The 20,979-nt window shown below is 37.5% G+C and overlaps 2 protein-coding genes across 5 annotated transcripts; one reads left to right on the top strand and one right to left on the bottom strand.

Annotated features, from left to right (window-relative positions):
• Positions 1 to 314: 314 nt before the first annotated feature.
• On the bottom strand, positions 315 to 11,151 carry mfsd9 (major facilitator superfamily domain containing 9). Its single transcript, XM_067443452.1, has 6 exons — positions 10,994 to 11,151; positions 9,390 to 9,477; positions 8,081 to 8,124; positions 5,058 to 5,187; positions 4,753 to 4,962; positions 315 to 1,777 (listed from the first exon to the last, which is right to left on the bottom strand). The coding sequence occupies exons 1-6, from the start codon at positions 11,075 to 11,077 to the stop codon at positions 933 to 935; spliced, it is 1,401 nt and encodes a 466-aa protein (XP_067299553.1). The 5' UTR covers positions 11,078 to 11,151; the 3' UTR covers positions 315 to 932.
• Positions 11,125 to 20,614, top strand: tmem182a (transmembrane protein 182a). 4 transcript variants are annotated; one of them, XM_067443457.1, is made up of 5 exons: positions 11,125 to 11,196; positions 17,554 to 17,692; positions 18,151 to 18,249; positions 19,990 to 20,127; positions 20,302 to 20,614. In XM_067443457.1, the coding sequence occupies exons 2-5, from the start codon at positions 17,659 to 17,661 to the stop codon at positions 20,526 to 20,528; spliced, it is 498 nt and encodes a 165-aa protein (XP_067299558.1). In that variant the 5' UTR covers positions 11,125 to 11,196; positions 17,554 to 17,658; the 3' UTR covers positions 20,529 to 20,614. The 4 variants fall into 4 exon arrangements, with proteins under 4 accessions (XP_067299558.1, XP_067299557.1, XP_067299556.1 ...); XM_067443456.1 differs by lacking the exon at positions 11,125 to 11,196 and adding an exon at positions 11,652 to 11,711; XM_067443455.1 differs by lacking the exon at positions 11,125 to 11,196 and adding an exon at positions 11,691 to 11,755.
• The last annotated feature ends 365 nt before the right edge of the window (positions 20,615 to 20,979 follow it).

Genomic DNA, 20,979 nt, shown 5'->3' with positions numbered 1-20,979 from the left:
TTTTTTTTTTCTCTCCCACAAATGCACTACCATTCAAAAGTTTGGGATTGATATGATTTATGATTTGGAAAGAAACCTCTTTTGCTCACCAAGGCTGCATTTATTTAATCAAACATACAGTAAAACAGTAATAGTCTGACATATTACAATTTAAAATACCTTTTCTATTTTAATATAACATTTATGTGAAAGAGAAATCTTTTGAAAGATTTTAAATGTCTTCATTGTCACTGATCAATTTACTGCATCCTTGCTGAACAATAATAAAAACAACGACATCATTTAATACTATTGACCAGTAGTGTTTGTGATCAGATTGTCAACAGTTTTATTGAAAACATTATTGCTAGCCTTTTGGGCAACTGTACGACTTTTACATTTTAAAACACAGAAGGAAGTGAGTATTCTGAAGTACTCCAAAGATAAATAGTGGTTAAATGAGTACCAATGCCACAGTGAGGTAAAACTCCATGTACTGTAGTTAAGTTTATCCCTCCTAAAATGCTAAATTGATTTCTTGGAAGCATGTAAACCTTACCTTTCCCATGTGACTAGTGTGAAATTTGGACAGGAATCACATAAACGTTTTTCAACAATGAATGTCCCACTTCTGATGCTTTGAAATTGAACATCCTTGGTTTTACTCTAGTCCTGCCATTGGTGGTGAACCAACAACAAAATGTTCTGATATAAACATTCATCTGATAAGACTTTGCATCAGACTCTGTCTGTCTGCATTTGCACAGGCAATTGCTCTCTTTCAGCATGGCGGCACAGGAGGCAGCCTTACAGACGGCCGTCTCACATATACGTCCTGACATTCTATAGCTGGTATACAGATCCAAACTCCCACGATCACATCACCTGAGAGGAAAAAAAGACAGCTGCCATCCCAGTCCTTTATCTTTTCTTCACTTTGAGTGGTTTACACCTCATTGTCTGTCTTTGACCTTTGACTTACTGTCCCACTTAGGAGTCCTCAAGAGTAGCAAACCCACAGCTAGCAGACCCAACACGACCCCCAAACTAGGGGGTCCACAGGGGCTGAATTCTTGAGCTAGACCAGACAGCAGTGGTGCTAGGACCCGTCCCACAGCTGTGACCGACTGTCCCGCTCCGATTAACGTCCCGCTAGCTTGGGCTCCCCCACGCTGCAGCTCCAAGTCGGTGATGCAAGTGCGTCCGATAGTGGTAGAGATGGCAAAGAATGTGGAGGTGAGCAGGACCTGCCAGACGTTGGGCGCCGTGGCATAGAGGAAAATCAACATGCAGGTGAGCGCTGTAGAGTGCAACAATAAAGCAGACATGTTGTTGCTATAGAGTTGTGTTACGGGTCCCACCAAACATCCAGCAAGGGCTCCCAACATACTGCTGTAGCTGATCAAATATCCTGTCATCTTTGGTTTGAGCTGAAAACGCTCCTCCATGGCTAAGGAGAAGTTACTGTAGTACAACATTATAGATACAGCCATTAGAAGACGCACCAGGAACAAATCCCACATATCCGAGGACGCCACCATGCAGATCCTCACCCACACTGAGGTCAGCTGTCTCCAGGCAGGCTGGAAGATAGACATGTCCCTCCAGCCCCAGCCTGCATCAGCTCGACTACGGACTGCAGGCGCATTTAAATGCCGAACGTGGTTTTTGTCTGAGCTGTTCTGCTGGACTGAGTTCTTTAACCCATCATAGGTTTTGCTGGTTTTGGTTTTACTATTGGCATTTGCATCTGTGCAGTGAGTAAGTGTCTCGCTCCATGGTAACATCCAGACCAACCCTGAGAAGACAACAACATATGGATAAGTGGACTGTAATTTATGTTGCTTTGTAGCAGACATCAGAATGGATCACTTCTTAAAAAGAAGTGCACTTAATTGTATTGAATGTGCACTTGCAGTGTACTTAAAATATTCAAAGTATAAAAAAAAGATATATATAGATATATGTGCACTTAGCTTGCAATCGACAAATTAAAATCATCTTCACTATAAAGGGGTGGTTGCGTGTGATTTCACTTTTTTTACTTTAGTTAGTGTGTAATGTTGCTGCTTGAGCATAAACAGTATCTGCAAAGTTACAGCGCTGAAAGTACAATGCAAACGGAGGTATTGTCTTTAAAAGTTTCGGCAGTTTATTGCCTACAAAAACGGCCGGTTTGGACTACAGCAAGCTTCTTTTCCGGGTTAGTGACATCATAAACCCTTGCTATTAACATAAACACTGCCCCCGCGAACACACAACAGAGTGGGCGAGGTCACGTCGCAGTCATTATGGAAGAGAGAGCTGTAGCAGTAGGCTAGAGTGTTCCAGATATGCCATCGAAACAAAGTTATTTTCACCCCAAGTGCACGACTTCTATATTCGGCCTTCCTCAGGATGCTGGACACGAAGTCGCAAATGAAGCCGCATTTGGCACTTCAAATTAAGAAAAGTTTTTTTTATATTTAATTAAGTTTTGAACACACTTAAATGTATCTAACATGATAAACAGAGCTACATTACCTCAAAATCATAACCCGGAAGAGCTGATCTGTGCAGGTGCCCGGCGAATGTGTCCCGTCCCGTCATAATAAAAGTCCCGGTATTCGCGAGGCGGGTATTTGTTTAACAATCGCTCCAGCAGCTGTGCTCAGGTCCATAACACTCGGTCCTGCTCTGCTTTAGACTACAGTAACGTTAATAACCGCATGCATGAACGTGATTTCTGCCCGAGTCCTATTTTCCACCGGCTGTGATGAGAAGACCACATCTCCCAAGATGCTGCGCTCACACTCTGCATCATCAAACTACGATTTGTTTTGAATAGGCGCCCTCCAGTGGACGGAAAGCTCCATAGTGCACCTTTAAGTGGGTCAAAAAGAACTAACTGCATTTAATATACATTTCAAACTATACTATTTAAAATATATTATTTCCATAAAAAGTATTTTTGTACAGTCTGGTGAAGTGTACTTCTTTTTAATAAGGGATAGCTCAACCAGAAATAAAAATTCTGTAATCATTTACAGTGGAACAAAAAGGTGACGTTTGGCAGAATGCCAAAGCTCCTCTTTTTCCATGCAATTACTGTATGGACTGTATTAGTGACTGAAGGTTTCAAGCTGCAAAAAAGGCTACATGAAAAATTATTTGGACTTCAGCCGTCACTTCTTTCGTGATATGGAAGTTTTAAAAGCTTTATCTCTCATCCATTGCAAATGAATGGAACACAGCCTTGGAAACGCGTCAATTTAGCAAAAACTCCCACATATAACGCAAAAAGGTTTTTAAGCTCGCATGAGTTGGTTTTTGGGGCAATTCGAAAAAGGAAATTTTTGCAGAACTGCAATGGATTTTTTTTTTGGCATTTACAGGTCACCTTGGGTATATAAAAGTCAATCATTCTTTACAGATGACGCGATATGTTTGGACAGAAGACGAGACCGAGTTCTTTATTAAACTCATAAAAGACTATAGAATACTGGATTATACTGGATTTAAAACAACAAAGAAATGCCATAAGTTATCATTAAGACCTTGAAGCAGATATGTGGGAGAAACACCCACAAATATAGTATTTTTCACAAACATAGTAAACACCATACGTGGCCGCTCCCAAGTATACGGTGCTTTCCTAGCCATTAAGTAAGGGATAATGTACACCCAGCCGGTTGTTAAGGGGTAATGTACACCCAGCCTCTGCTTCGCGTCGGGGTCCTGATCACTCTGTCGGGGTTTATTCTGCGATAACAACCGGCTGGGTGTACATTATCCCGCTTATTACACGGCTCCTAGTCTCAATAAATAATTATTAGACACAAAATATTGTCTCGAGATTAAATATTTTATTAGCTCTTACGCAAAGCTTCCGCGAAGGAAAACAGTTCCAACCTGCTTTAAGCCTTTATCTATTGCTGACGATTTGCCATATGCCCTTGCTAAATGTTGAAAATGAATGCTGAAAGGGTTAGTTCACCCAAAAATGAAACCAAGCCTATGATTTACTCACCCTCAAGTCATTATAGGTGTATATGACATTCTTCTTTCAGACAAATACAATCAGAGTTATTTTTAAAAAGTCCAGGCTAACGTTAATCCAGTAGTTGTAGTTAAGTCCATAAAAAATGCAGCTGTCCGTCAAATAACATGCTCCACGCGACTCCAATGGGTTAATAGAGCCTTCTGATTCGAATCGATGCGTTCGTGTAAGAAAAATATCTATAATAAAAACGTTATAAAGGAAACCTGCCTTGAAGTCTTCCATTGTAAACCACGGCTGTTTAAGCCACAAGATGGCGCCAGCGTTAAGCATAGAAGTAGTACCGGTCAAGATAACTCGTAGTACCCGTATGAGCGGGTGTTATCTGGAAATAACATACCGCTGGAATGCGCGATTGACCAATCAGAATCAAGTATTTCACAGAGCCGTGTAATAATGCTTGGATAACACCCATACCCCACTCCTCCGTCGATTAAAAATAATATACATAAACCTACAAACATGCATGGCATAATATTTTTAATGACATTGCAAGAGGAAAAAAAACAACAACAGGCATTTCACAATAGTGTTTTTATCAACATTTATAAAATATTGCAAAGATTTTGCGCAAATCTGTATGGGAAACACGGCTAATGACAGATATGTCATTCTTGGGCGAACATTTTGAAATAAAGCAAATCTCACTAAATATTGGCTTGTTTATACTTGTCTGTACTTTTAAGATACAAGTTACTTCCTTTACTCATGCAACTAATGTCAATCTTGCTCACCTGCATTTAGAAAGAAAATGGCTGCACAGACGAATGAGGATAAGTAAAACCCCCCCTCGTGTTCAGTGAGATATCCACCCACCACTGGTCCCAGGATGAATCCCACACTCGAGGCTGCATTAAAGTGACCCATCACTAGAGGCCGTTCTTCCTCCGACACAAGATCTGACAGGAGCGCTCGGCAGATAGACAGGGAGTGTTTAAAGAGCCCTTTGGACAGAAAAGGAAAATCACATTGACGTGTGACTTTAAGCAATAATGCACATCCTAATTTGCAACGTGAACAAAAGTACTCCATTACTCACCCACTGGTATCCTGGCCAGCACAAAGAGCGCAATACTGGTGGACAGACCCAGCAGGCCATACCCAAAGGCACTGAGCAAAAGGCACGTCAGTAGTGAATAGCGCCTCCCAACCACATCACTCCAACTTCCCTGCCGACGAGACGCATAAGAGACAATGAAAGATATATAAGAAGTCCTTTTTAATCATTTGTCACCATAGAGAAATAAACACAGAATTGCAGACTGTACCGCTAATCCAAAAGGATGACTGAGGATGAAGAAGATCAAATTCCAAGGTGGTTTTATTAAATTACATAAAAACAAGTGAGCGACACAATGAGACTGACAATGAACAAACAAACAAAACCAGACATTGAACTGAAGGACTTAAATACAGTGTGAATGAACTCAATTTCAGGTAACAGGTCATGTATTCAGGTAACAGGTCATGTACAGGTATTAGTTGAACAGGTAACAACTAATAAATCAAGAACCATGGTAACAAATGCAGAGCAGGAAAATGGAACAAAGGGAACAGGAACAAGAGAAACAAACTAAAAGTCCATGAAAATTAAACTAAGACCAAAAGAAAGTGACACAGATGTTTGTCATTAAAGAAGACATATTCTTCTGTATCACATGGATTTTTAGATGTGCTAATAAATCAAATCACTTAGTTTAAACATTAAGTTGGTTATAGTTTAAAATGTAGCTTATACTATAATCAACCCCCAGCACCAACTTACCCTTGTGAAAAATAAGTGTGCTGAATAGAATTTGCCCTTGTAGTGTACTTGAAATCTTTAAAAATATATTTTTAAACTGTACTTGCAATATATCAGTGAAATAAAAGGTCACTTAAGTGTACTTAAAAAGAGTACACATATGCAACTGTTTCTTAAAATACTTAAAACTGCACTATGTAACTTTTCCATCTGCTAGAGGGTACCTATTCAAAACAAAGGCGTAGTTTGAGTGCAGAATCTTGGGACGTGGTTTTCACTTCACAGCCGGTGGAAAGTATCGGGATAGGACTCGGGCAGAAATCATGTTGATGGTTGTGGTTATTAACGTTACTGTAGTATGAAACCGAGCAGGACCGAGTGTTGTGGAGCTGAGCAAGGCCGCTGGAGCAATTGTTACGGCTCGCGAGCACCAGGACTTTTATTATGACGGGACACAGTCGCTGGCGCCATTTCCACTTTTCCAGTCATGAGTAGGAGTTAACACAGCTCGGTTTATCGTTTTAGATATATTTAAGTGTGTTTAAAATTATGTTTTGATGTGCGTTCGCTCAGTGGCTGCTGTGACACTTGTTCACACTGCTAAGAGTAAAGCGTTTCTGCCAAATAAAACTGAGGGTAACAGAGATATGACGCAATTGACAGGCGATTCTCTCAGACGTCCTGGCTCTGTGGTTAAAATAGCAATTTTCTTACAATTTACAAATAGTTGGAAACATTTGGGATATTGTAAGAACTCAACTGAACAAAATATATAACACTGGCCTACTGTTTTTTTGTGTATATTTTACTGCAAAAAATTCTACATAGTGCATCTTTAAGTACACTTTTTTTTTTTTTAAAGTGTACTTTGTAATTGTCAAATGAAACTTAAAAGTACATTTTAAAACATTGTCTTAATGATCTTTCGTCATGCTTCAAAAAAATAGACTTATTTACGTATGATATTAATTTTAACTTTGTTATTCACTATTGCATTTAAAGTTTATTTATGCTAAATGTACTAAATTGCAACCTTATCCGTACAAATGTGCAAATAAATACATTTAAATGTAAAAAGTTTCAATAGAAATGACAATAAAATATCTATTTTAGTTTTCCATAAATGCTTGTAAGTGCATTCGGTACACTTTACCACATTTCAAAGACTTAAGAAGGAAATATTAAATGACTGAAATGAACAATGAAATCCTACTTAAGTGGGTGAAAAAACTCACAAAAAAGTTTAGCTAATTGAATTTAATATGAATAAATTTGCAATTATCATGCGATAAGTGTCAGTAAACATTCCATTCCATTTAGTTGAGCACTATATTCTTTTAAAGTATTATTTCTATAATAAATACTCCTTTATACAAAAGTGTTCTTTTCCACAATTAGGGTAGAGGGCAAGAAATGTGAAAATCTTTTGTAGAACATGACTATGTAAAACGCTGTAAACAATTCTAGCTGTTTTGCTAAACAACTAACTCTCCTTAATCCTAGCAAAGCAGCTAATATGAGCAAAATAGCTCTCTCCAAAACCCCGCCCTACATGTCAGTAAACCCAAAGATTTAAACATGACATGTAGCCTCACATGGTCAGATTCTTTTTCTTGTAACAGATCCCAGTGACTTCAGAAGACTCATTTCAATTCACTCAACTAGTATGACATTTTTGTGCACGATTCATTACAAAACATTTGAGCCAGAACCATAGTTGTTTATTAAAGAAAAGAATCTCACCAAAGAAACTTACAATTTATAGCCTAAAGGCAGACAGATCGGACCTGACAAATGAAATGGCTCAGGCCCTGAGGCAAGAACTGCAGGCATCTCCATACCAGCACTCATTAGACTGCGGTATCACACACACACACACACACACATCTGCAGACACGGCACACTAGTGTAATGCAATAAAAACGTAAATTGGATTTACTATGTTCTCTTTGTTTCTGGCCTACAGGCATGTCATAGTGGCTTACTGTTCCTGTCTGCTATCTCCATGCTAAACATCCAAAAGTAGACAAACATCTCCTTCACTTCTTAACTAGCCCCGTGACCTTTTAGTCTTTAACCACTTTAAATATGTGCGTGTCGGTGTGTTTGTCAATGGCAATATGTTGATTCATTTTACAGTAACACACAGTGTCTGCAGTTTGAGGTGCCCTAATGTTGATTGTAATAAACAATTACTGTGCTTTAAACTCTATGGAGACAGATCGGATGAAGCAGGCTAAACATGAATTATTAAATTGAGAACAGCAAACTGATATAGCAAATGCTGCTCACTAAAAAATAAATAAAACACTACTTACCACAACAGTACTAGAGAAGAGTTGTAATACTCCATAGGTAGATCCTGCAAAAGGGAAAAAAAGCAGAGGGAAACATCACTAAACAAAAGAATAAGTTTCCCAATCAAGCAGTTTAGGCAACAAGACCTTGTGATCACAATCTTAACTGCCAGCCTTATGAAATCAGTGAAAATATCAACTTAGCTGGTGATTTCCATTGACTATGGGCCACATTTAAGCAGCCCTTTTAATCAGAGACGAGGCGCAGGCAATGTACTGCTGATTTCAAAGACATGCTTGTCTTTGCCTTAAAAATTACAACCACTGCCAGCAATGAAGTCATCTGTTGACTGGAAAAGTAAGAAAAGTAATTTGATACTGGCTCTTTTGAGAACAGTATGTGCAGAATTAAACAAAATTGGACTTATATATTTACAAAAACAAATGTCAGTTGACACATTATTTGACATTTACTAAATTAATTTGCACTGACTATATCAATTGAATTGACTTTGTGCACCCTCAAAAATCACAAGTATCATGAGAGAACATATCCATCCAGCAAGACCTGAAATTTTATAACAATTCATTTTTATAAAATCCATTTGAAAGCAAGTCTACACTGTTCGGAAACAGCCTACATTTAGAATAATGTCACAGTCACACTCACGCACGCACGCACACACACACACACACACACACACACACACACACACACACACACACACACACACACACACACACACACACACACACACACACACACACACACACACACACACACACACACACACACACACACACAAGATTTTTATTAAAATCTATGCAAATAAATTTTACAGTCCTAAATGTGAGCTTGTTCTCTTCATCACAGCAGAAAATAAGCTGTCTAACTAATTGTCATAATAGTTATTAATGATAGGCAACAATTTTGAATTCTGTAATAGTGAAATATGCTGTTAATACTGAAACTCAGTGCCACCATGAAATCAAAATTTTATGGAATATTGCAGTATAAATTATTTATCTGTGCACATCACAATATTTTTTTTATTCATGTGCCCTCATAATCTTTAATCAAAATAGGCTCCCCTCCATCTTGCAGCAACATCTCTTCTCTAATGATGCATTTACTGACGTGATCAACCTGTCACTCACATGACATCACAGCAAAAGCAAACCACAAACATTCAATTAATCCAATCAAGTCCTGCCTACATTTCTTTCAATAAGCCGTTTCACTCAGATATACATCACATCACAATAGGAAAGAGAAGACTATCGCAAGTTCCATATTATGAAGACTTTAACAACAACACCAGATACTTACCTACAATCCCAGCCACTGTAGGACTTGCTCCCAGAAACTTCACATGATGACTCAGCAAAGGGATAATCATACTGACCCCAAAGAGGTCCTGAAAACACACACATAAACGGATTCATACGTCAGCAAAGCAAACACAGCTCAAGAAACAGGTTTCTAGTATTTAAAGGGATAGTTCACCCAAAAATAAAAATCATTTAGTCACCCTCAAGTTGTTCCAAACCTGCATGAGTTTATTTCTTCTGCTGAAAACAAAAAAATGTATTTTGAAGAATATGGGTAAGTTGATGGGTCACCTCACTTACTATGAAAGTCAATGGGCCCATCAAGTGTTTGGTTACAGGCATATTTCAAAATGTCTTATTGTTTTTGTTCAGCAGAAGAAAGAACAGCTTGAGGGTAAGTAAATGAGGATACAATTTTCATTTTGGGGTGAACTATCCCTTTAAGACTATAATTAGAGTCTAATTACAGTAGATTTAATTTTAAGATGGCTACAATAATTAAATTTACTAATTACATGAATCCTGAATTGCAGAACAGACCTGTACAAAATATTTTCCTGTGGTTTCCATGACATAAATAATTAAAATGTATGACATTTAAAATACATTGTGCCATTTGGTTTCTTATTAATGTCAATAAATTGTCAACAACAACAAAAATTATATATAGGCTATATAATAATAATAATAAAGATTTAAAACTCAATGTTATGATTTAGATGAGAAGTTTACCAAAGATAAAAAAGCCTATTCAGGTTTATTAAAATATCTTCTGACAACTGAAAACACACTTTTATTTAAAACAGTAAAAGAACTATGCGTTGTGGAAGTAGTTCAACATCATGCTAAAAAACAAAAAAACAACAACGGATGACTGACTGACTGAATGAATGAATAATGTATCATTGATTTGTCTTTACAGTAAGAAAAGAAAATGTTGGCTGGCTTAAATAGGATTAAAGCAAAAATGACAAAGCATTTTGCCATTGAGCCTGTTTATCTAGATTTGAAGTGTACTGCAGTCAGGCCAGCCAAGCACTTGATTAAAGTCACACCGCACCTCAATCCAGTGGCAGTGTCACAGCACTTTCTATGAAAATAAGACTTTTAATCTGAAAGAAACTATGGTATGGGGGAATCAAAGCAAGGAACAACTCAATGTGTCTGAGAAGGGAAAGAAAAGGAAAGACAATGTTGTGTTCTTTCTCATGGGTGTTGCCAAAATCCACAGACAGGACAAAATATTTCTACAGATGCAAAACTATAAGTTGCCAACGCATCTATTATGGAAAATTCTAAGTTTAAAATGTAAAAATATTGTTATAAAGACCACTAAATATCAGTGAGCCTTTATAAACAAGATTCTTATCTTACAACAGTTCTAGCAAATTCTTCATATCTAAATGTTTCAAATGAATATTTTGTCATTTCATGAGCTACTGAGACAGTCAGTATATGAGAATATGGATCAGATGTGCAGAACAGGGGTATCCGATCAATGTAAATGTATTGACAGCATCTTAATGTGATGTGTCATTGCGATCAATGCCATACGAAGAGCTCTGACCATAGCCAAATACAAAAGAGGATAATGTTACTCACCATGAATCCCACCACGTATATACATCGTATGATGCGCGTTGGACTCCGTCGTTTGTGGGTAATGACACATTTAGAGTTATTCATTCTCCCGCATTGACAGAGAGAACTGCAGTCAACGCGGAAGCGACGGACAGCGTTGCTATGCTGCTCACCAGGAAACATCACGAGGATTAGACCATCTGTCCCCTTAAGAGCGGCGCACGGTGTGTAATCAGAGTGACATCCTCGTGGAAATCACGATTATTCTGTGCGGGCTGTTTTTTTTTAAATTAAAAGAGAGGTAACTCATTTTGTGCATACGAATGGGAGGGTTTTCACATGATAAAATGCTAATGGTGGTTAATTTACTGTACATGATCTCCTGTTTATGGTACAGTCCAGTGAATGAAGGCATCGAGCCTATGCATCGAGCAGACGCGCTGTATTTGAATTGCGATCATCGACTAGTCTGTCCGCTAGGGTTTTGGCTCCAAAAGGGGTAGTCACATCAGCTACCCCATGTTAAAAATTTTTTTTACAGCCTACAAAAAGTGGTTTTGGTATATAGAGCTAATTTTGCCCTTCATGACAACTGCAAGGGGGTGATTTTATAATTAATCTGTTTAAATTATATTAAGCATTAAAGTTCTGCATAATTAAGGGCGTGGCCACGTGACAGGTGGATTGCCACTGACGAGCTAACGTTAGGCGGTAGCTCTTTAGCAAGTTCTTCAAGGCAGTAAGTTAGTGTGATTTTTTTTTCCAAAAAACATCAAGTGTTCAGTGAGTATCCATCCCTTTTGATAGCAGTGACGGCGCTACACCGGGGCTTGGGGGTGGCTGTAGCCCATAGACCGTAAAAATGTATAGCTAACGTTATAGCAATATTAAATAGCGCCAGTTTAGCATTAGCAAAAATGCTCTTTTACCTTAGTATTTACTTGTCTTGTTTCTAGTTTAAATATTGAAAAAATATCACAAAATTGTACTCAGAAAATTAAGCGAGTTTTTGCTTCAAACAAGCTAAATTATCTATACAATTTATCTTATTTTTTTCTTCTCATAGGCTATATGTAGGTAGGTTGATGTCTAACCTGATCTATTCTATAAAATATTCTAATATTCTATCTAGGCTATAGTCTAACCACAAATATCATTGTCAGCAGTGTAGTTCTCTTGGTTATTAAATACACGTTCTAGTAACGGAGTATTGTGTTTCTAGTTTATTGCATTTTACAATACCGTATAACGTTACAGTACGCTGTAGTTGCTCTGCACTTGAGCTCCATCTTCTGGCAGTCTTCTTGATCTTTGTCAGATTGTACCACTTAAGTGGGTAAGAGGGTGGGAGCTATGTGTTAGAGATCTTGCATTAACTCCTATTTATATTTCTCACATAATGATAAAATGCCTTGATATATAAATCTTACAGTTTTTTCTTCTTTTCTGACTGTGTAAGATTATTCACATGTTGTAGTAGCCTATCAAGTGAGCATGTCTCAATCCAAGCTTAAGTCATGGTCATTTTAGAGCTAAACTGCCTTATGAAATTTTGTTTAAAAAATCCTCTCCGACTTTGATTTGGAATTGGGGAAGCCATGACACTTGATCATTCCAGTGCAGCTGTAGTGATGTTCCCAAGACAGTTCACATAAACACACTCGCATGAACCCTCACAAATAGTCCTCACATCTTGTGCTAAAGGAATGCTTAACAGAGCATATAACAATTTTAAATAAGATAATAAATCCAAATCAACATTAAAGTAGCACTAACTTTGTCTTTCTGTACAGATGAACAGGACCATTGTTTCTCAGTATTATAACAAGATACCGAGATAAATTTAGCTCTACATGGGACTCTATATAAAACGGCTCCTGCTCTGCTTTACAGAAACACCACAGACGGTCATTACTACACCAGAAAAGACTTTCACCACTTGCAGTCATCAATGGACATATGCTGTAATTATTTTTAATTTTAGCTTGCATATTTTTCTCCTGTATCTCTAAGCCCTAAATGTCTCTCCACGTACCCAGCTCAAATCAAGCATGTCTTATAGGCAAAGCCCATTTGGACAGCCTTGTGTCCTCTTCAGTGGCTCTGGCCTTCATTCACAGCACAGTGATAATTGGTCACAGGTTTATCTGCTCAGTGCAAAATGCCCCACTTGAAATATAATGAGCTTATATTCTCTTTTCCCCATGTACTGATGGTTTCAATCGATAGATCCAAGTGGAATCTGAAGTCCTACAATACAGTGGGAGCAGTTAAATTTTGGGGTTGGTAAGATTTTTTGAAATAAGAATGTTCATCAAGGCTGCATTTATTTGACCAAAAATACAGTACATAGGTAGACCTTACATATTGAGAACTTTTACAATTAAAAATAACTGTCTTCTATTTGAATATATTTTAAAATGTATTTTATTCTGTGATTATATGTATTTTATTCTGGTGACGCAAAGCTGAATTTTTAGCATCATTACTTCAGTCTTCAGTGTCACATGAGCCTTCTGAAATCATTCTAATATACTAATTTGGTGGTCAATAAACATTTTTTTATTATATAATTTCAATTCAGTTGTTCTGCTTAATATGTTTGCGGATTATTTTGTTTCAGGATTCTTTGATAAATAGAAAGTTAGAAAGTAAAACAATAAAACAGCATTTATTTGAAATATACTTTTTGTAATATTATAAATATTTTTACTGTCACCTTTGATCAATTTAATGCATCCTTGCTGAATATAAATTTCTTGCAAAATAACTAACAAACTTTTACAGTGCGTATGTAATTTGTATCCATATAATATTTAGAAATGGATGTATAGAATTTGTCTTAATATCCTAACTTCATCAGTTCTCAGTTGGTCACTGATAAAATAAATTCTGTAGTAAAGTAAATACAGAAAATACAAGTGTAATTTATACATGAAAAAGTTCAGGCAAGGAAAAAAAAATTAGTTTTAGCGTAAATATCAACATTATAAAATTAAGTAAAACTACTCATCTTTTCTAATACTCGTGTCCCCATGCACTTTTTTCACTGTTTTATCATTGCTTTTGCTGTTAGGTTTAGTAACTTGCCATTATGTGACATTTGGAGCTAATTTTCTACTCAAAATGACATTCATCCATCGACTGTGTAGTCATTGTGTAGTATTGAGGTCTCTGTGTTCAGGTGCTGAGCTACTTGTTACATGTTTTTGTTATTTACCTAGATATTTCGAAGTAAAGCATACACTTTAAAAGTACATGATGTGGCATAGAAATATGCTCGAGAGATTACTTCCGCCGCTTGAGTAAACTACGCCAGATCTTGTACATTGACCTCACTTACCGGAAGTGATCATGCACTGAAGGCTGTTGGACATAGTGGTGTATTAGAGGTCAAAATTACATGAATACTGTTCGGTTTCTCACACAAACCGATCGTTTTGTGTCTAAGACATCAATGTGCCGTGAAGAGCCGCAGGGTTTAATATGGATTTGTCTGTGCATGTTTTGTTTTTCCTATCATAGATTTTGCTTCCATTCACATGCATTATACGACTTACAGACTGCAACGGTTGGAGTGAAAATCTTCATTTTTGTTCTACTAAAGAAACAAAATCATTTATATCTTGGATGCCCTGGGGGTAAGCGGATAAACATCAAATTTTCATTTTGGGGTGAACTATCCCTTTAATTCTATATGTGAAATTTACTTGAAAATTATGCATGCAAAAACTTGCAAAAGAAAAATCAAGTACATTTCAAGTACATTTACATCAGTGTGGGATTTGTGATAGACACCTCTAGTGTCTTCATTTTCATTCCTATCTCAGCTGATTTTCCTGCAGGGGATATTTTGGTCCACTCGTCTCCCTTCTGTAATCCCATTCTTAAACCACTCCTCTGAGAGAGGCAGCAGGCACCTTCACTCAACTGACCAAAATAGCCCAATGGGCAGCTCTACGCTGGTGTGCTGTCATGAAACCCACTCCCCACCCAATGCCAGGTCCTGCTCTGGCTAAGGGAGAGGACACTGACACACACACACATAGACACTGGAGCAAGGAAGAGTTCTAGAACAGCCATTTGTGTGTGTGAACATACTGTAAACCTTGCTGAGCATAACTGGACTATTTATCACGCACATTGTGAGGAGTTACGTAATTTCAGTGACTTCTTCATGTGGGAAGGAGGAGAGACTATTTAACAAGCAGTTAAAAAGTAGCGCTCTAAGATTGCCATCATGAAGTTACATGTGGCACTATTTTTTGCTGGGCTCTTTGGTGCCTTGGCAACTCTGTTCATTCTTTTGTCTTTTGGCACGGACTATTGGCTCTTGGCATCAGAGACCTGCAATTCACATTCAAATGGTCCGGTTACTTTGGAGGTGGGTGTTGTTTTAGTCCTTTTTTGGCATAAGGAAAAAAATTTACATGGATGAGTATTTTATTGATATCAGTATAACTTCTAGGACATTATCATAAGACATTAAGGGATGGTCTATTTAAAAATATATAAATGAAACGGCTCCCTTCAGAACTATGTGTTTTAGATTTTAGTATATCTCTTTTATTTTACTATATTTCTGCTCTTTGAAGCTGAAGCAAGATAATGAAGCAGTCATGGGCATATTTGGTTTCTAAGCAGTGACAGTCATATGACATCCTTGTACGTCAGTATTTACAGTCTCTGAGTATCTTGAGTGTGGACTATCACATGCTGTAGTCTGATGCCACACTTAATACTAAATAACCAAACAGGAATCTCAGTGCAGTGTCTATTCATAGGAGTCACACATGAATTAGGTTTCCCTCATTAAGGATTGGGAGGGAAAAGTGAGATGCTCCCAACTCAATCCAATGAAGAATGTTTTTTTTTTTTTTTTTTTTACTATTTAATGAGGTGGCGATTTTGTATGAATCCATACAATGGGAGTTTTATGGAAGTACATGATTTAAAAAAATAATAATAAAGTATGAACTTAACCATCAGTAAGAAGATACATGAGTGTGTTGGAGGCACTGTAAACCTGAATAAGTTGGCAAAAAAATAAAGATAATCCGGTAATCAAAATTTTAATACTCAAACAATTTAATTGTTCTTTACTTAAAATATTTTAGTAAGCTCATTCATAAATTAATTAATCTCTTTAATAAATCTCTCATAAATTAATTAATACATATTTTTCGGGTAGCTTTAACTAGCTAATACAATAAATGCTGAAACAATGATTTGATAGCATCAGCATAGTAAATCAATTGCTGAATTTGAATGGCAATTGACAAGTCTGTTCCCAAACCGAGCTCATGCTCCACTCGTCACCATGATGGTACCCCCCACATAAGAGAAACTCTTAAATTAGCATAGCAACATTTAGAAGAGTCCCTCACTTAACATTTAATATTGCAAAATAAAGAAATAAACCACTTAAGCATCTACTCCTTTTGAGTGTCATGTCAAAGCATGCTGGGAAATAGAAATACCAGGAACAATATAAAAGAAACAAGTTAATAAACCTCAACAAAATTAATTAATTCAGATTTATCAAAATGTTTCAGTTTTTTTTAACTCAAAAGAAAGAGAAAGTGCTAAATACTCATAAAAGTTAATTTGATTGAAATAATTAGTTTAATTTAAGTTGGCTCTTTATTTTAAGCATTGGGGTTTACAATGTGTGATTGTGTGTGAAATATGGATGAAAAGGGAGTTTAATAGGTCAAGCACAACTAGTGCCTTCTCAAGACCCTCGCGCAAATTTTATATGTCAACAGCGCCAACAGGAAGTCTAAAGGAAAGCTGAACTTTTATCATGCATCATACAAATTCTGTATATCTTGATTATTGGTGCATATATCTTAATTCTGATTTTTTTTGTTGTTGCTGGGGTTAATTGCACTACTCACTTGCATTGGTCTAGTCAGGTCTGTCCCTGGGTGGTGTATCTAGTGTGACATCCCCCCTATCGTGGACAGATCGAGAACCCCACCACCAAGAGCCACCCCCGCCCCCACAGGTTCCCTCTTGGTCTATTCGTGATCATGTTCCGGGGGTCTCGTCCCATCAGTTGCACCACCCTAAGGATGGCCCTGAATGGACTGAGGGGGGCCCCATTTCCGCTACCTCGCCGTGGGCCACGCCCCATGCTTGGGATGGCCCAGGGTCTAGTACACACTTCTCTTGAAGATTTCTGCTATAAGCTGTGTTTTGTAACATGATAGCTGGTTTCTAGACGACTAGCCTGGTACTTAGTTGGCCATTAGCTGGTCTAAAGTGGTCCATGCTATTATTTTGAAACATGGTTGCTAGTCAACCAGATAATAGCTACCAGTTTAAGGTGGATTTCCCAGCAGGGTTAAGTCATATGACATAAATCACCTCCATTCCAATCCATAATGCCATGTCCTTGGCATTCTTTTTGTAATGTGCATCTAAACACGTCAAAAGCATGATGTGTCCTGTCCATCCATAGATTTTTTAATTTAAATCAGGCTTCAATTTGATTTTCTGTTTTAAATATTGTAATTTCATGGGCTGCGCCACAGTTGTCTGTTGCTCTCTGACCTCTGCTCTCTGCTCCTTTACAGCGAGGTGATGTCGTGGTCAACCAGGGTCAGGACCAAGTTAGTGACGACCAGAACATTACCTTTCATCACGAGGGCTTATTTTGGCGCTGTACTTTTAATGACATCATGAATGATGATAATCTGTGGAAGTTCTGGCTTGGTAAGAGAGAGATTATTATTTTTGCTTTAGTGCAGTAGAAATTCAGAGAAGTCTTCTGTGGTTTTCTAAGCATACACACTTTCACAGCATTTATTTAAATAGATATATATTTATCTGTATAAGCATGAATTAATAATGGACAATAAATGATGTAAGAATTTTCAGTAAAGAAGTCATTTGAATGAACTGCTAACATTACTATATATTTAAAAGTATGAAGTGGCTTGCTCACTGAACGTGGTATTTGACCCTCTTGTGAAGCTCTGGGTGCCACAAATATCAAAGGGGTCTGACCTGTTGCCCTACAGAAAGGACACAGACGGTTCAAAGAGGAGGAATAAGTGTTCGGGTTACTTCAGTCAGCAAACAACTTGAATACACAACAATTGTGAATCTTAACTGAAACATTGATTTAAAACTCACACACTAATAAATGGCAATTTTTGTTCTTACCGTAGAAAATCAGCCACATGAAAGAGTATGCACACCTGCATATCTTCTCCCCTTTCCTTTCCCTGACCAGAGCTACAACACTACCAGCTACCAGTCTGCCATAAGTAAGATTTTATTATATTATATTATATTATATTATATTATATTATATTATATTATATTATATTATATTATATTATATTATATTATATTATATTATATTATATTATATTTTACTTTACTTTACTTTACTTTACTTTATTATTAATTCAATCAATATTATTGTATTTTGCTACATTGAAATATTTTTTACCATTTATATTTCCACCATGAAAATAGCCATGATAGCTGACATGGTGTTAAATTACAATCAGATAAACAAATAAGTATTATTTTATTTTATTTTTTATTTTATTTTGATTTATTTTTAGGGGTGAAAACTTTTTATGCCCCTTATGCAGCTCATCTGTGTGTTTTTTTTAAATTTGGTTTATTCATATGAAAATATTTTCAAAACAGCACTAGGTAACTTTTCAAACTTTATAATATATTTTCAAGACTCTTGTGATGATACATCGACTTACAATAGGTTGAATGACACGTCTGCCATAGCCTGACGGTATCTGTATCATTTTTAATCGTACTTTTAAACTTTGGATTTCAGGTAGTAACCTGAGAACAAAAAGAACTACAAAATTCGACTGCTTTACAGCATACGTCACTTCCACCAACACCCACACTTACTAACATACGCACGTGCGAGCCCAACTATCGTTTGTTTGTCGGATGTTATAGTCATGTCCAGAGCAGCACAGAAAAATAAGAAAGCAAAGGTTTTGTTGGAAGAAAGCAATTAGAGGAAACGAAAAAGTGATCGGATTAAAGGCAGGATGAGGATCAACATTGGGCCAGCGTTTGCTCGTTGGCGTGAGCTGAAGGAGGCGTGCCCGACCGATGCTGATTTGGCTGTCATGCTTGCTATGGTTATTACCTACCACTCAAACATTGAATTGAAGTGTCATAGATTCTGTAAAATGGTAACCAATAGATAGACTAGGCCACTATAATGACGCTGGCTTCTAAACATGAGCATCGCGATCATTTGACGTTTGAAAAAAATAATACCCATGAAATTACATTCATATGACATCCTGAAACATATGCCACTGTACCTGGGATGAAGACATTTCACACGCGACGCCAGAAGAACACCTGCATGTGAACAGTGTTCAGGGTAACTGTTAGTGATGCGCGGGTCAGCTTTTTTTCCAACCCGCGGATCCCGCTTTTAGGATATTATTTGGCCTGCCCCGCACCAATGTATATATTTTTACAACCCGCCCCGCCCCGCACCTGCGAGACCATTAATTAGGCCGCACCATTAATTAGACATACGGGGTCCGCGGGTTATGAGACGACCTGCTCATCACTAGTTCAGGGCTATCATGGTTGTCATGTCAACAAATGCAAATCGCCTGATGTAGGATGACAGAGTTTACGACAGTAGTAGAGGACAATTTTTTTTCCCCAACTGTAGGGGGACCCTGAGAGCAAAAGTTACCTAGTGCTGCTTTAATAAAGTGGGGCCAGATTTTGTTTAAAATTGTTTTATCAAGGATAAAAAAATTTTTAGGGGTGAAGACTGTTCATGCCCCTAATGGAACTCATCTGTTTTTTTTTTCATATGGTTTATTCATCTGAAAATATTTTTAATGAAATGAGCCACAGATAAAATAAAAAAATATGGTATTGTTTATAAAGTGTCTCTGTGTCACTGTGTAATGTATAACAGTTCACATGAGTTAGCTTCAGAGTGTGAACCGTTTCCCCTCTGGTTTGTAGTAATGGAAAACATGATTGTTTAGTTTACAGAGGCTTCTGGAGCGTCTCCATGTTGGTCGGTGTGGCTTCTGTGGTGGCTGGCGGTTTCATTATCATTTGCGCAGCTCCTTTTGCCAGTCATTGCCTTTATAAAGCGGGGGGTGGACTCTACCTCATTTCCGGTGAGTTAAGATTTCATGAGGAGGTAGGTTGTATCTCGTCCTCACTTAGACATGTGCAGTATTGAACAATGCATTACAGATTTCACGAACATCTAATTTATTCTTTACACTTTATCTCTCTTTTTTATGTTGCTTTTTATTTCTCCAACTCTCACTGCTGTCTCTTTTCTCCAGGTTTCTTCTTTCTCATTGTCACTGTGATGTATGTTATCTGGATAGATATGTTGGAAGTCATAGGCTCATATGAGCAATATCAGAAGTCAAATAAGTGCTCAGGGTTTGAGCTCAATATGACTTATGGCCTCTCTTTCATGTTTGCTCCGGTGGGCGTGTTCTTCTGTCTTCTGTCTGGTCTTCTCTTCCTTGTGATTGGTCGTTCAGTCCAACATCATTATAACTGAACCTCATGAATTATTTTGGAAACTTGAAATTGTATGTTCAAAATGCATTAAGTAACTGTTACTGAAGAAAACATGTTTAGGCTATAAACTCTAAAGGGGGTCGCACACCGGACGCGGAGCTCGGCGGCGCTCGGCGGCGCGCCACGTCTTTAAAATTCGAACACATTGTTTTCAATTAGTGTACGCACACCGGTGGCGGCATTCGGCGCCTGTCCGTGACGACTCAGGAAGTTGTTCTAAATCCTGCCGCGCCACAGAGCGCCATTTCAAGGCTTTATATTAAAAGTATATTATCGTTAAGGTATACTGATTTCAACCTTTGCTACAAGACACATTTGTTTTACATTCTGAGTTCAACAGCTTGAATAAAGTCTAAACATATTTTGGGGAAATGTATAATAAACGTAGCCTTTTAAAATCCTTTGAGAATGTGTGCGATACCTGAGACGCT

This window comes from Pseudorasbora parva, chromosome 5, assembly GCF_024679245.1.
Source record: "Pseudorasbora parva isolate DD20220531a chromosome 5, ASM2467924v1, whole genome shotgun sequence".
Classification (NCBI taxonomy): domain Eukaryota; kingdom Metazoa; phylum Chordata; class Actinopteri; order Cypriniformes; family Gobionidae; genus Pseudorasbora; species Pseudorasbora parva.
This window is presented reverse-complemented; position numbering and strand designations above follow the sequence as displayed.

Coding starts and splice junctions, on each gene's coding strand:
- mfsd9 (XM_067443452.1), bottom strand. CDS start 11,077: ATGAATAACTCTAAATGTGTCATTACCCACAAACGACGGAGTCCAACG. Junction 8,125..9,389: donor TACAGTGGCTGGGATTGTAG/GTAAGTATCTGG, acceptor TCCCTTTTGCAG/GATCTACCTATGGAGTATTA. Junction 4,963..5,057: donor GCTGGCCAGGATACCAGTGG/GTGAGTAATGGA, acceptor TTCTGTCCAAAG/GGCTCTTTAAACACTCCCTG.
- tmem182a (XM_067443454.1), top strand. CDS start 15,213: ATGAAGTTACATGTGGCACTATTTTTTGCTGGGCTCTTTGGTGCCTTG. Junction 15,357..17,553: donor ATGGTCCGGTTACTTTGGAG/GTGGGTGTTGTT, acceptor GCTCCTTTACAG/CGAGGTGATGTCGTGGTCAA. Junction 20,128..20,301: donor TGGACTCTACCTCATTTCCG/GTGAGTTAAGAT, acceptor TCTTTTCTCCAG/GTTTCTTCTTTCTCATTGTC.